Genomic DNA, 16,221 nt, shown 5'->3' with positions numbered 1-16,221 from the left:
TCTCCTAGACCAATCAAACGGCAGTCGACCACCTTAAAAGGAACTGTTTTGCATATGTCTTCTCGCTCTAAGTATTTTTTGAAGTTTGTTGTACCTGTCAGAATATATGGCCAAGCAACAATAAGTAGCGAATACATAACAAGTCAGTATAGTGATACGAAAGAAAAAATAATAATAAAAAAAAAAAAGCGAAGCGCTAGGATCACTTATATTTGAAGCATGTTTCAGCAGCACATAACCCTGATAAACTTGTGTGTGTACCCAAAGAAATGCCATCTCTGTGTATGATTGCACATAATTGGTTAAAACTTCGAGGGAAAGACAAATATATTGATATACTTGTCATATAGACCAGACAGACCCAACCAATCACTAGCACCTTACTATACAACACGTATTTTATTTTCTATTTTGTAAAATCGCCTGAAAAACGAACAAACAAACAAACAAACAAAAAAACGTCTCTAATCCCGACCTCACCACTGACGGCTCTCTTCAAAGAACTAGATTAAACGTCTTGTATATCAGTGTCTATAGCTAAGTTAATTACAGTCTTCATTCGGTTAAACAAAAAGACGAATTCTTTGAAGTTCTTCAACTTCTGATAGGATTCGCTCACACAATCCTGGTTCAATTTTATCCTTGTCGTCTCGGGTACATTAACTAAAAGACAAGTTGAGACGATTACACAGTTTTTGTCCTATTCAACTTAAACTTATAAGAAATATAGCAATTCTGGCTGCGGATTGGAAAAACAAAACTCGTCACGAAATATAATTGGGTTGGCAATCGCCATTATCAATATGTTCAATTTCATTTCACTCTTCTACGATAGTACACCATAGACGTCTTTTAATCTCCTTCTTAATGTCTCTCTTGAAGAAAGCGTAAGCTACAGGATTAATGGCGGAGTTTAAAACTAACAGAGGTAGTTTATATTCCTGATCATTACATACTCCGATTTTGAAAATAAATACTAACGAACAGCGAATATAAAGTCCGTAACACAGTACAAACAAGCCTATAACAACTGCTGTTATTTTGACCGCGGATTTTTCTTGAATTTTAAAAGAAACGCGATGATGGTTGAAACGTAACTGTCTTGCTCTGGAGCGGGCGGCACGCTCGTGCTTACAAAGAACTTGTAACATGAATGCGAAGCTCGCTATCAAAATAAAACAGGGGAGAAGCTCAAAAAATATCACCGTTACCCAATTCAGAGAGTCCCAGAAATGAGGGTTTTTTAAAATAAAAAAGTTCAGTGAGAAAACAATTCTATGGGCGAGTGGGATTGCCCAAGATAAGGAAACCATTTGAATTACACGGCGGCGCTTCATGAAGGTCAGGTATTTGAAAGGCTTGACAACTGCAATGTATCTATCCACTACTAAGCTGCACAAGTTCATCACTGAGGCGTAGCTGAACAGCAACCTTAGAGAACTTATCCAGGAAAGTTGTCGCTTGCACCCAGTTGCCATCTCACAGAAGAAAATTGATGGAACAACGCTCATCCCGACAGAGAAGTCTGCCACTGCCAGTGAAACCACAAACGCGTTGGTTTTGGTGCGAAGCTGCCGTTTGCTGCAAACAAGAAAGATAATAAATCCATTTCCAGCTATCGTTAGGATGGAAAGAAACCAACCAAGAATCCAAAACCAGGTTTCCATAATCCCGGCCACAAGCTGTTAGTTTGAGAAACTTCTAAACACCGATGTGAAAACAATAATTTCTGAAACTTAATACATTTCAAAGCCACCTGTTCACCTTCTATTAAGACTTTCTCTTGACGTATCAGCGTATGAGATAAAGATGGGTTATTGACCAAGCGTGGGGTTAAGATAGCTCAATATTAGCAAAGTTTATTGATGCATATGTAGTGGGGGTCCACAAGCTTGAACAACAAAAGAGGTTTCATGCACTTTACACCAATAAGTAATTTGGATAAGGATTTGGTTCCTGTTGCGCGCTCGTAGAGGAAGTCAAATGAATAACCACAATCATTGTGCATGGTTAGAAAAATAAGTAATCTATAGCCTTCATTACGTCATTGGTGACTTCTTTTAATTTGTTTTGAAGCAGTTAAGCTTAAAGAAAAAGACAGCATTTATCGAAAATACGCTTGAAGTTTTTAAAGCGAAATTGTCTGAGGAGGTGTGCCCCCACTCCCCCGCCCCCCGCTGAGGAAGTTCTTCAATGAAATTTTTAATTATATCTCTTGTTTTACAAACATTTCTTTAACCAAAGCGATTCAATACAAACAGCATTGAGTTTTGAGTTCCACATTTCCCAGGAAAGCTTCTTGTAAATCAAAACGGCTGAGAAATAAGAACTTTTAAACAAAACACGTTAACGAAGAATGTGTATTTAAACACACGTGGAAGAGGTAATATATATCACTTTATTGGCGCGATTTAGTATGCAAATGAGTACCGGATATTCCAAATCAAATGGAAGTTCAAATTTACTAGAGCCTTTCTTTATTGTCACAAAATCAAGTATCAATCAATTCTTTGGCTCATACGTATACACTAGTCAATAATGTACACGCGTGGCTATCGTATATTAGTAGTATTCTACTAGTATACTAATGCAAATGCTGTAATCTGATTGGCTGAGCCATTGAACACTATCAGCCATTGGTGTGCAGTGGCTAGCGGTCGTCTAGGAAATGCGACGTTTTTTTTCGTTTTTCCAAAGTTTTGGAGGAATATTTTGATGCAGACGGTAATTAAATTCATGAGAAGTCTAAACGAAGGACATCTACGGTTTCTTGACTTTTAAAAAAGTTGGAATTTTTGAAAAAAACTGTTGCGCGCGTGCACGCAACTTCAATTTTAAATGACAATTCAACTCGAGCGATCTTTTTCAGGCGCAAAGTTTAATAATACGTCAAGAAATAATTGGAAACCATCATTTGGAGTAAATTATAGTAAGAATTCTACTATGCTCGATCGTGCCTGCAAACAGCATGTAACATTGATGCAAAGCAAAATAACAAAATCAGACATGGATGGAACTCAAGAAATATCACGTGTATCCAAAACAGTGAGTCAAATATCAGAGGTACTTTAAAAACACGCCAATTTAGTGCTGCAAAAATACTGAACGAAACTCGAATTCCCCAAGATAGGGAAACAGTTTGATTACTCGGCGGCGCGTCATAACGGTCAAGTATTTTAAAGGCTTGACAATCCACCGTAGGAAAAACGATGGCGGCTGTACATTTTACCACAATGCCTTGCGAACCTAACGCAGCCTATAAGGCACTAAGAAAGCCAAATGTTTATAATGTTTGTCCCTGTACAAAGGACATTGAGTAGCCCGGGTTTGAAGATTTTATAACGTTTCTGTACGTTTTTATAAACGTTTTCAAAGTTGTCGTACGCTAAGAACTGTGGGTACGGTAAATGTACTAGTCGCCATCTTTTTTCCTACGGAGGATTGCTACGGACCTATCCAGTACCAAAACGCACAAGTTGATCACGGACGCGTAACCGAACAGTCACCTAAACTAAGATATCCAGTAAGACTGTGTGTTGCACCCAATCGCTATCTCACAGAAGAACGTTGGTGGAACAACGCTCATCCCGACACAGAAGTCCGCCACTGCCAGTGAAACTACAAACGCGTTGGTTTGCGAGAAGCTGCCGTTTGCTGCAAACAAGAAAGATAATAAATCCATTTCCAGCTATCGTTAGGATGGAAAGAAACCAGCCAAGAATCCAACCTTGGTGTGAAAATCAAACCGATCGACATATGGCATAGCGTAAATATATTTTAAAGACACCTGCACGTTTGGTTTTAATATTTTAACTTGCCAAATTAAAATGAGGTAATAGCAATTATTGCATATTGCTGGAAACCCGAGCATTTAATAATCAGTAATATTAACAGTGATGGTGAAATTCTCTTGTTTTTATGACTGATGTTGTTTAAGGAGGGATGAAAGGAAGAAACGCATATTAGACAATGTCTTGAACACATTAGAGGCATTAACCTACAAACGTCGACTAGTCACTGGGAAACTTGAAATTCATCAGCTGAAAAACACCCGTTGGGTTTTACTAAGATGCCCCTTTTACGGCTACACACTGTAGCAGTGTATAAACTGTTGGTGCTCATAGGCTTACAATCCAACAAATGATGTGACTAATTTGACCGTATAAGTACTGAGACTCCAAGAATATGGTTGTGCCTCTACTAACTATGGTTGTGCTTCTCAGCTTTTAGAATTTCGAGTTGAGTTTAACAACCTTTTGTATATCAACTGCATAATATGTTAAAAGATCAAAATATTCAGTAGCGGAGTATAAAATTGGACAAGAGTATACTGATTGTATCTAAGTTGCCAGTGCAAACCCGGCCATGAGGCATTGTGGGTAATACAATAAAGGAAGATCCTTTCCTGTTCAGAAGAATACCGCAGTGCGACAATTACGTTCTAAGCAGAACATGTCTTACGTCCGAAGTCGTTTGACGAATATACCCAGCGCCAAACTGTGAAATTGCAACCAAAACTTACGTTAAAAAAAAATAATAAAAATAAAATAAAATAAACTGTCAAATATTGCCAAAAAAAAAGACAACAACTTACGTTGAGGTGGTGGAGGTTAAGGCGGCCTAATGTTAAAACCAAGAGATAAAGATAGCTTCTATTGAGGATGAGTAACTCAATTAGGTAGACAGGGGGGTCTGGGCCTGGTGCACCGAATTCCTTGGACACCAAGGGATTATGATGGATGTAGTAGATTATGAGGTGTAGTAGCCGAAAATGAAAAGTGTTGTGGAAAGAAACTGCAAGAAAATTCTTTGGATGGCAAGATATGACCCCTGTTGCCATAACCCGCGCCTCCTGCGAAGACTAAAGACCATGCCAACAAAGACGCGGAAAAAATTCGCTGTAGACCTGATGAGTCCACCAACAGTAGAGCCCTACTGTGACTGTAGAGAATTAAAACACATGAAGAGAAAGAAGGATGTGTAGTGGGAAACACAGTTAGACGTCTTCTCAGTTCTTGTGCACGTGCCTGGTGAGTCATTTCACTGGCCATGGCGATAGGCCATGATGTGGAAAATGTTTGAATGAGCTGGAAATCAAGAACAAATTAACAAGACTGGTCGGACGGAACGCCAATCAATAGCAAAAACAACTCTAAAATACTCTTATTTCAACGTACAGCTCGAATACTAGCTTACGACTCCAAAAGAGTACAACTCGAATGGAGCTCACACTATACACGCTATTCGCTCGAATCACAAGGGTCGATGAATAATTATGCTACACACAAAATTCTCACGAAATGTTTCACGAAATTATTAGTCTTAAACAATGTCTTCCGAACAAAGACGATTCCATTGTAGCTGAAAAAAAAATGAGGAAGAGGACATAGGAATAAATCATTTCTAAGAGCAATTCAGTGAAGCACGAGCTCAAGGGGAAAATCCGCGAATCTTCGAAATATCGTCTCGCATACAGGACATAACCTTCCATCATGATTATTCTGTGTTTGTATAGGAGGAAGATCCAAGCCAACATGCCAAAGGTTAACGTTGAGGTCAATGATCAGTGCAGTAACGTCTCGAAAGTAATGATTCTGTTATGACTCAAGAGAGGTTTGATTTATTGAGTGATTGGTCACTTAAGCGACTGGTTAACTGTTTCTTGGATTGGCTGGCTGATTGGTTGGTTGACTGGCTGGTTCCCAGGCCAGTTGATTGGTTGATTGTTTGAATTTCTGGTGACCATTTCCATCGATAGATTTAACACGCTCGGGTTTCTCGACACCTTTGATCGTGCCTTATCTAGTTGATAAGGCACGCGATAGCCGGGTGGCAGTTTGATTTGTTGCTTGGTATTTTGGTTGGCTGGTTGGCTATTTTCTTTTAATGGTCAACTTGTTCTTGTCCAGTCGAACGTTACCTATATGACACGGGTGCTAAACACTTATTGAATCTACAAGTCTGCCAAAGTAGCTAATTTTTGATAACTTTTCAGTTCTATAAATTAACGAGGCCTAGCATTTTGTGTTCTATTGCGTTCACGCTCCTTAATCCTCTGCAGTTTCTGCAATGTATTTGGCCTCCTGCGTCAACGAAGATGAACTACGTTGACAACACTAACTCAAACACAGATCGCCCTCTTTGCTTTTTGTTTTCTGTTTTTAATGCCGTAAGTTGTCTGCATTTTGTGAAGAATACATGACTGTTTCTTTATAACTGATTATTAGCTTTTCGCTGCTTTTTTAAACCTTTAGTGACTACCATTGCGAGGTATTCATTTATTTTAGAATAATTCTAAGATAGCCCCTTCTTTGCTCATCTAGAATGATGAAGTAGGGTGTTTCTCTTAGGAATTTTGAAGACAGGTATACAAAATCCTAATGAAAGAAACATCTATTCCGCAATCAACAACCTTTGAAAAATATTCGCCAATTTCTTTTTCATTCATCCAAATGAGTTAATTAGAACCCCAGTAAAGTCTCTCATTTTTATGGCTTATTTTAATTGACGAAGGATAATTGGAAACCAAATAAAATGGTTGCAGAAATGCGTCTTCTTAATTAAACTAAAACACCTATAGGGTCAAACATTCGGTGTATTAAATTAGCTTTTAATTATAACTACAGCCACTTTTATGGTGACTGACATTTTCACGTCATTGTGTTGGTTTTCTAATCTCCTCGTCCAATCAAAGGCCATCTAACCACCTGAATGACGTTGTTTCCCATATATTTGTTGTTTTTTTAAATCTTTTGTAGTTTGTGTTCACAGTGGTCTTGCAATATATATATGTTGTGAAATAATACCTCACTAAGTGTAAATAATACTGCTGTACGTCTCGAATTCGTCTTTAATTCTAACGATTCACTTAAAACCAAAATAACAAATACAGAAATTAATGAATACGAACTTAAACTTAAATAAACTGCAAATACAACAATACGAAAAACAGCAAAAAATAGAAAGGAAAAACGAGATTACTTGCAAGATCTGTACGGCACTCCGGAACTGACAACGACTGAATACAATACTGAACGCTTTTAAACGGAATTTTGAACTAAAAGAATAAACTTAGCGAGGTTACGTAATAAACAATAGACGATTAGATAACACGACGTGAAAAAAGTAATTTGCATTTAAAACTGCACAAAAAAGGTACGCAAAAAATTAACCTTTAACAACAAAGACAAAACAAAAAAGAAAAGGCGACCAAAAACGGAAAAATTTAACTCTCGTAGCTACACTAAGTGCAAAAAATATTACAATACATATATATATAGTTTTGTTATTTACAATGATCATTAAAATTAAAAAAAAAAAGTAGAACGTTTAGTTTCGTCGAGTTGAACATTTTGTGAACATGTACCGAGAGGGAGTGGAAGTACATAATCCGATACCTTTGCCGAGCAAAGGTAAAGGTGGGAAGAACAAAATACAATCAACTAAAGAAACAAGTTGTTATGCTACATGGAATTATTTTCGCTCTCCTTTCTGTCGATGAAGAAACATTTACACCGATGGTTATGGAAGGCTACCTAGCCTTCAAAAATGATCTAACAGTCTCCGTTACAAAGTTCAAAGAAAACCTGAAAGATAAATAAGAATTTCGTCGCTCGTTAAACACTCCTGAAGGAGCCTCACTTTCTACAATAATTGTCTTCATAACACGATCGATATTTTCTTTTACTTTTTTGCCATAACACAGCAGATGGATCGTTTAATCTCCTTCTTTATGTCTTTCTTATAGAAAGCGTACGCTACAGGATTAACGGCAGAGTTTAAAACTAGAAACGTTATTTTATATTCCTCATCATTACAATTTCCCGTCTTTAAGATATGTGCAAAAGTGCAGCGAATATAAAATCCATAACACAGTAGAAACAAGCCTATTACAACTGCCATTATTTTGACGGCGGATTTCTCCTGAGTTTTAAACAAAACGCCATGATTGAACCGCAACTGTTTTGTTATGGTGCGAGTAGCTCGATCGTGTTTGAAAATAACAAGTAACATTGATATCAAGCCGACTATCAAAACAAAGCACGGAAGAACCTCAAAAAATATAACACTTATCCAGACTATAATGTGAAGAAGAAGGGATGTTTTGAAAATAGACCAGTTTAGTATATCAACCATTCTAACGGCCACCTGGATTCCCCAAGATAAGGAAACCATTTGAACAACACGGCGGCGCGTCATAAAAGTCAAATATTTCAAAGGCTTGACAACTGCAATGTATCTGTCCCCTACTAAGCTGCACAAGTTTGTCACTGACGCGTAGCTGAACAGCAACCTTAAAGACTTCATCCAATAGAATTGTGTGCTACACCCAGTTGCCATCTCACAGAAGAACATTGGTGGAACAACGCTCATCCCGACACAGAAGTCCGCCACTGCCAATGAAATCACAAACGCGTTGGTTTTAGTGCGAAGCTGCCGTTTGCTGCAAACAAGGAAGATAATATATCCATTTCCAGCCATCGTTAGGATGGAAAGAAACCATCCAAGAATCCAAAACCAGGTTTCCATTTTAGAGAGGCTGCTAGGTTTACTTTTTGGTCATCGAGATAAATCTACAATTGACGTGAAAATCATATTTTCCAAAATACAATATCTTTTAAAGACACCTGTTCATGTTTGCACTAAAATTGCACCTTGACGTATTGAAATGAGGTACAGACAATTGGAGCAGGTGGTTGAAATCTCGGCATTCATTTTATATGACAAATAATTCCTATTTTATGAACAAACTAGCTTAGATAAAAGCAAAAGACACTCTTTGGAAGACTGATGAACGTTATCGTAATTGCACTGAGCATGCAGTGTTTAATCTTTTGGTCTCTTGAAAACGTAATTTAGGGACGGGGAAACCTAGGGACACCATCTTGTGAATAGATGAATCTATTAAACCAAGACAAAATTGGTTTCCTGAGAGAAATACTTGCTAGCTGTGTTCGATTCTTTCTTTTGAAAAAAATTTCATCGATAGCCAGCTCTGTGAATCAACTTTGTTCTTGATTAGTTTCCTAACCCTCGCTGAGATAAGTAGATTGCGATAAAAAGATGTGAATAATAACAATAATAAAAAGGTATTGTATCTCAAAGCGATGGGGAATCTATTATCAAGAGGGAGTAGACCAGACTCCAGAATTTTACAACCCCGAAACTAAGTTGCAAATGTTTTTTGAAAGCGCTGGCGAAAACGACTGACAATTAAATGAAACTTTGTTTAAATGGTTATTTTTTTCGAGGGGGATGGGGTTATTTCTTTTTGTTTGCTTTTTAAGAAGGCGGTCATTAGAGAAGCAGTTGGTGTTTGTTGCTGTATCCGAGAAATACATATGGCGCATAAACACAGCTTTTGTGGCTCTGAACCATATCGTTTGTTACTGCCTTCATGACTCGCTGGGCGGCGTTCTAGTTAGGCAGCTCCTGCCACTTCACTTCCCCGCCGGGAAGACAAACTAAGGGTGCGTTTCTTTAAGAAAATCCAAGATTGGATTCTTAAATCCGAAAGAATTCGAAAAGGTATTTTGCGTTTCTTTACTGAACCGATCAATCCAAGATCTCTCGGATCATGGTGCGTTGAAGGAACCGAAGAATCCACTCTGGAAGTGGATTCTTCGGTTCCTTTAAGAATCCAATCTTGGATTTTCTTAAAGAAACGCACGCTTGGCCTATGTTATTCTTTGATGTCCTTAAAGGGTGCTAATCTCAGTATTCTTTAATCGGAAATGTTTACCTGTGTGTTGTACTAAGTCTACCAATACTCTAGCTCATGGTCTACTAGGACTTCAGTACCTTTCGTTGACTGAATTTGCGATATTTGGTTTCCGTAGCACATTAATTTCTTGCAACCGTTATGATGTTTGGGACATTCTAGTCCACCAGACTTACGAAGTGGCGTCATTGCGTGTTTTTGTCATCCCTTGATGACCTTCATTTGGGCTCGCGAGCTCGATGCACTTGAAGGCATCGAGACAGTGCAGGAATCGGTTGTACACAGGCGCATTCTGACAGTGATATGATCGATGGCAAAATAAGTCCTTGTGAGTGGAGGAAACCAGGGTATTTATTGCTAGTGTACAGTTTCCACCGTCAAGTTTATTCCGATCTAAACATCCGTCCTGCTTTCAATAGCCCTTTTGCCGTACATGTCATAGCCAACACCTCTTTTCCTGTGATAACAACGGTCGGAATCGTTGGTGGAACTAATAGGATATTGTACTGATCTCACATCATCCGATGGGTGGTCAAAACTGTACCAATTGTCCAAACCAAGTCCAAACCTGGCTGCTTGCATCTGACGAGGAACGTGTTTCTACAGGGCAAGAACTTCCTTGGATGCCACGTGTGTGCTTTCAATGGCTTTCTTGTTTGACTGGGCCAAGTATGCACAACTCTTTTAAAAATTCTATGATTGTGGAAATAATGTGAAAAGAAGAGTTGAGCATGAGTCTCTCCCTCCAATAGCCGAACGTAATCGCTGATCATGTTCCATTCTTGCTTTCCCCATTTCCTTGCACTTCTGGGAATATTTAGAGACATAGATAGGCCCGACAGTTCAACGTGTATCTACCAAACAGGCTTAATGAAGGCAGGTAACTTGGCACAACGTGGGTCAAGGTATTATCTGGAGATAGCCTATTGGCATAGGATGGACGTCTCGACGTACTGCTTTGTTAAGCTCGGTAAGATCAACGCAAACGCGCACCCTGGAATCACGCTTTTGCGCCCCTGCAACGTCTGGGACACTATTCTGTTAACTCGTTAACTGACCCAATCAGACTCTTTGTCTCAAGCGTTCAATCTATTCCCGTAATTTCTTTGTAAGTGGTAAGCAGCAGTGATACTTGGTACGAAGTGCCCAGGGCAAGGGAAATGGCCACTTTCATCCAACGATTACCAGAGGGAGATCCTTTACTCTGACAAGTGGTTTATCCATTGCAGACACAAGTATCAGAAATACATGCGCTCCTTTGCCAATGCACCATATATGTGTCAGCCCCCTAGCGGTCTTGGTTCTGCATCTTGAGCTGACATGCTATTTTGACTCGGCCGAAGAAGATTAATGGGTGTTATTAGCTGGAATCGCTATGGATGCATTGAAAACGGGAGTGTGAATTGGGCAAAGTTGCTTTCCATGAGATGTGGGACTTGACTAAGCCTCAGTTTGCATAACTTGGTTGAACATGTTAACAGTTTACTCGTCGCTACTATGAAACAATTCCTCATTATCTCTTAGATAGCTACATAGTCCCTCTGGGGGGCTACAGACAATTGCAGTATCTTTAGTATCCGCACTGTTTGTTCAGAAATAACTTCTTTTAGGTTCTTACTTGTTCTTTGTCAGTCGGTTTTGATTTCAGTTTAAGGGTCCGGCTAACTCCTTCGCTTCCTAACGCTTTCCAACTTTTGTTCTTTGAACTTACCTTTTTTAGATTTTCTTTTCGGTGAAAATATCTTCATGGCTTTTCTAAGTAAAATGGGAGCTCCCACGTCTTAACACTTTATATTGTAACCGTCCTCCTGACAATAACAAATACATTTGTCTTCAACAGCTTCCTCGCAGATATAACCAGGACATTTTCATCGGTAGCTTGTATAGGCTGTCATTTAAGAACCAAAATCCTCTCGTTGCGTAAGATAAGGGTCCTGTTTTGAAAAGTGATCGTCAAATTTAACCAAAGTGGTCACGTAGTTGACCGTTGTCTTGGTTTTCGGCAGGGTAAGCTTGTGAAACGCGGGTACATTCCAAAACCTGACTCGTCAATGTGATCTAGTAGTACCCCATCTTTATTTCATTAGGTTCTTCCGATTGCCTTGAGGTACACATTAACGTTTTGTTTTCATTTTTTCACGAAGAGCAAGCTTTCTCGTTGAAACTTCCAGCAAATGTATACCACGCCATTTTTGTTTTAAATCATGTGAAAAAGAAATATTTTGAGACTGTTAAACTGCTCGTCCGGCTAATCCGAGCACATTTTGCTCTAGACAAACTTCGAGAATTCCCTAATTCCTAAACCATACTGTACAGCGTAAAAACACCGGAATTTTTATCATGTTACCTAAGACATTATTTTCATTGTTCACTTGCACCCAGCCTCACACTGGTTAAAAACGTTTACAGCTACAGTACCTCTGAGATCACTGCATTTGCCAGGAGCAAATAATCAGAATAATTAGCGACGACCCATACTCAATAGGCCATTTTCGATATATTAAAATTCTAACATGGTTCCGAGGCTTGGGGGAATAAAACAAAAGAAATTAATTGTTCATCACTTACCCTCGATGTGATTCCTTTTGTTTTCTTCCCCCAAGTCTCGGAGCTAAGTTAGAATCTTAATATATCGGAAATGGTCTATTCAGGAATCAATGGACTAACGGAAAGGCTGTTGCAAAAATAGTCAGAGGAAGAGAGGGTGTCTCGGTGGCAGATAGACGATATCATTTAAGCGCAGGATATTTTGATGACAAGGGGAGTTTATTAAGATCACATCTTTATTTTATCTTTAAAGCGGAGATATCCAAAACTTACCAATTAGAGGATTACCAGGAGGGCCACCATAGGAGGCATTGCAAAACGTCTAGATTCTCTTATTTTTCAATCTGCCATTTAAAACATACTATCGCTAGAGCCAGAATGGCTGCAAATTCAATTATATTGCCAAGCTTGAAACCAGTTGGTGGAAAACCTGCCTCAAACGATCCGCTCAACATTTGGAATATTTATTTACTGACGTTTGTTTGGTCGGGTGGCAAAACAACACGAAATATCTCTTTCAATATTCAGCGTGTTCCAGAGGGTGGCAAATGGTTTTTGCGGGATCGCCCCAAAATTAGCAGCGTGAGATTGTGGATTGTGTGTGTTCATATAGTGCAAGACGGAGTTACGCTATCGTAGAAAGCATATAGCAACAGAAAATACATGAATTATTTAATTAACCACTGAAAAATGCATAAAATCCTTCATCGAGCCAAAATTTGCTTGTTAGAGACTAGGATAGGTCAATTGGACAGAATTATGGAGAAAAGAGAAAGCTTTGGAAAAAATGTGCTTTTCTTTAAACGAAAAACCTTCGTTGATCCCTTGGAGAGCCAAGGTACTGAGTTCAAAGTTAAATTTCTGTTCGGAATTGTCTGGTCTTTCATTGTTTTAGGACGTTCCAGTCCATCAGGCGCTACATATCAGACTTTATAAATTTAGTGTATCTATAATTTTACCCTCAAAATTTCAAGGCAATGTCAAGATCAAACAAAACGAGAGTAAGAGAAGAAGCTGGAGCTGTCTTAGCTCCCCCTTGCGATCGCGCCTCTTTAATATCCTGTAAACGCTTGTTGGCAGACTAAAACCAAACACGTCAAAATAGATCGACCTATTTGCTCTTGCTTTAAATGACGAACTTTATCTTCGATTATCTGCAAGGTTATAATTTCAACTTACTGATTCATTTTTTGTTTACTTTTAATATTACCTTTTTGATGTTTCTCTACAGTCTCTACCTTAGTATAACTTTTTCCTTAAAACTAAACTATAAAAGCAGCCAGAGAGTGTTTATTTTGTTGATTTTGAAACATCTCAACGCGTGGTTGATCTCTGTTTTGTGATGCTCCGAGCAAACGAAGCTCATCTGTTGACAAAACGCAATTTAATGTTTAATTTTGCAGGAAAAAGAGAAAAAACACTACTGAATAAAATATAAATAGCCGGAATAATAACTTTTAAAACCATTTGTTTTTATTAATCATTCTCTGTCAGCATTTTGGTTAATTCTCCTATTCTCATGACTATTTTCGATAGAAAGATGACTTGTTGTGGAGAGAAATAAAATGGACAAGAGGTCCTGTGCTAAATTAAAGCTAAAACCATAAACACAGGTGTTTACTGAGTTAAGACATCCGGTGCAATTAGTATAGAACGATAACCACTTGTTAGAGACAATTATTATGTGTTGGTTTTCTACTTAATCAATCAAACGGCAATAGGCCACTTTCAATGAAGTTGTTTTGCTTCAACGTCTTTCATATTCTTTGAAGTCTGCCGTCAGAAATGTCGGTAATTGTCAAAAAACTAATATTGCTTTAATAATTAGCGAACCGCAGAGACAAAGCTTTTGACTATAAGGATCATAACAGCTGAAAAACGAAACCTTAAACCACTTTTTCTATGCCCCGAAAAAATAAGCCTTTCTCAGTCTTGCTAATCATGAGACGAATAGCTGTGGAAGTTTTAGGATGTACACATCAAAAAATATACCAAAAAAAAACTACAACAACAAAAAAAACGAACAAAGGTCGAAGGCAGCATACGCCAGTCCTCGATCAAATACAACTTTTGCTGATCGGTTTATTACCGGTTTTGCAATAAGATGAACATAAGGAGCACTTCGGAAAGGCATTCAGCTCATAGCATTCCTTAATTATTAGTTATTAATTCCTGGTCATGGGCTACAGGAAATACACATACACTTGATTTGCGTAGGAAACGCCAATACTTAGGTTTTGTCATTGTTTCTGCAATATTGGCTTCTTCCACTGGAAACAGACAGGGTATATTCTTATATCATATTCACTCTTCTAACCAAATGCAAAGCCACCTTATTTTGCCATATGATTTTATTTTCTTTTTTTCTTAAGAGTAGAATATACATTATGGAAATTCTCTTTACAGAGCCAAAACTCCTATAACAGCCGGTGTCCCTTGCAAAGTTATACTTTCAAAGACAACATAACCTCGAAAATAAATTGATAGCTACACATTTCTCTCAACATCTCCTTTCCGCTCGTTATTTTAACTTTCTATGGTAAAACAGTTGTTAACAGGCAGGCAGCACCTAGCTTCTTTCCTTTACGCAACTGATACATGATTTAATCTCCTTCTTGATGTCCCTCTTTAAAAAACCGTAAGCTACAGGATTAATGGCGGAGTTTAATACTAACAGAGGTATTTTATATTCCTCATCATTACATTCACCGTTTTTTAAAATAATTACTAACGTACAGCGAATATAAAATCCATAACATAGTAAAACCAAGCCTATAACAACTGCCATTAACTTAACCGACGCTGCGGATTTCCCCTGAGTTTCAAACAAAATGTGATGGTTAAAACGTAACTGTTTTGCTCTGGTGCGAGTACGAATAGCATATAACATAGATGAAAAGCAAAATATTAGAAGGAGGCATGGAAGGAATTCAAAAAATACCACAGATACCCAAAAACTGATATTAAATAAAAGAAATATTTTTAAAATATACCAGTTTAGTCCGGAAATCGTAGCATGGGCAACTCGGATGCCCCAAGATACGGAAACCATTTGAATAACGCGGCGGCGCGTCATAAAAGTCAAATATTTTAAAGGCTTGACAACTGCAATGTATCTATCCAATACTAAGCTGCACAGGTTCGCCACTGACGCGAATCCGAAAAGCCACCTCACCAACTTGATCTCGTAAGACTGTGGGTCAAAGGTATTTTATACTCCTTGTCATTACAGCTCTTGTCCTTTAAAAGAATTATAAACGAGCAGCGAATATAAAACCCGTAACACAGTAGAAACAAGCCTATAACAACTGCCATCATTTTGACCGCGGATTTCTCCTTAGTTTTAAAGGAAGCACGATGATTGAAACTTAACTGTTTTGCTGTGGTTCGGGCAGCACGCTCGTGCTTGCGAACAGCATGTAACATAGATAGAAAGCAAAATATCAAAATTAAACAAGGAACAAGCTCAAAAAATACCACACATATCCAAAGTATGATGCTAGGAAGAAGCGAATTTTTCAACAAAAAAAAGTTTAGACTGTGAACCATTCGAACGGCCACTTGGATTCCCCAAGATAAGAAAACCATTTGAATAACGCGGCGGCGCGTCATAAAAGTCAAATATTTTAAAGGCTTGACAACTGCAATGTATCTATCCAATACTAAGCTGCACAGGTTCGCCACTGACGCGAATCCGAAAAGCCACCTCACCAACTTGATCTCGAAAGACTGTGGGTCACACCCAGTTGCCATCTCACAGAAGAACTTTGGTGGAACAACGCTCATCCCGACACAGAAGTCCGCCACTGCCAGTGAAACCACAAACGCGTTAGTTTTGGTGCGAAGCCGCCGTTTGCTGCAAACAAGGAAGATAATAAATCCATTTCCAGCCATCGTTAGGATGGAAAGAGACCAGCCAAGAATCCAAAACCAGGTTTCCATTTTTCAAGTTT

The 16,221-nt window shown here is 38.5% G+C and overlaps 3 protein-coding genes across 3 annotated transcripts in view; all 3 read right to left on the bottom strand.

The window, feature by feature from the left end:
- LOC149101575 (octopamine receptor beta-2R-like) lies at positions 1-1,703 on the bottom strand. Its single transcript, XM_089275753.1, has one exon. It carries the CDS (start codon positions 1,665-1,667, stop codon positions 819-821), a length of 849 nt encoding a protein of 282 aa, XP_089131879.1. The 5' UTR covers positions 1,668-1,703; the 3' UTR covers positions 1-818.
- A 5,131-nt stretch (positions 1,704-6,834) lies between these two features.
- Positions 6,835-8,601, bottom strand: LOC149101574 (octopamine receptor beta-2R-like). Its single transcript, XM_089275756.1, has one exon. It carries the CDS (start codon positions 8,527-8,529, stop codon positions 7,684-7,686), a length of 846 nt encoding a protein of 281 aa, XP_089131882.1. The 5' UTR covers positions 8,530-8,601; the 3' UTR covers positions 6,835-7,683.
- A 6,016-nt stretch (positions 8,602-14,617) lies between these two features.
- Positions 14,618-16,221, bottom strand: part of LOC149101573 (octopamine receptor beta-2R-like) — a 1,624-nt gene continuing 20 nt past the window's right edge. Inside the window, exons 1-2 of the mRNA XM_089275688.1 lie at positions 15,975-16,221; positions 14,618-15,438 (exon numbers count right to left, since the gene is read on the bottom strand). The exon at positions 15,975-16,221 is cut by the window's right edge and continues 20 nt beyond it. Of these exons, the coding sequence (XP_089131814.1) occupies positions 14,838-15,438; positions 15,975-16,210 (837 nt within the window). The 5' untranslated portion in view covers positions 16,211-16,221 and the 3' untranslated portion in view covers positions 14,618-14,837. The remainder of the gene's footprint in view (positions 15,439-15,974) is intronic.

Source organism: Orbicella faveolata, unplaced genomic scaffold (genome assembly GCF_042242905.1).
Source record: "Orbicella faveolata isolate gen_17 unplaced genomic scaffold, um_ofav_v1 contig_37, whole genome shotgun sequence".
Lineage (NCBI taxonomy): Eukaryota > Metazoa > Cnidaria > Anthozoa > Scleractinia > Merulinidae > Orbicella > Orbicella faveolata.
Note: the sequence above shows the minus strand (reverse complement) of the source record. Positions and strands in the feature narration are given on the sequence as shown.

Bases quoted from the DNA above. Each gene is read 5' to 3' on its own strand.
- LOC149101575 (XM_089275753.1), bottom strand. From the start codon at position 1,667: ATGGAAACCTGGTTTTGGATTCTTGGTTGGTTTCTTTCCATCCTAACG.
- LOC149101574 (XM_089275756.1), bottom strand. From the start codon at position 8,529: ATGGAAACCTGGTTTTGGATTCTTGGATGGTTTCTTTCCATCCTAACG.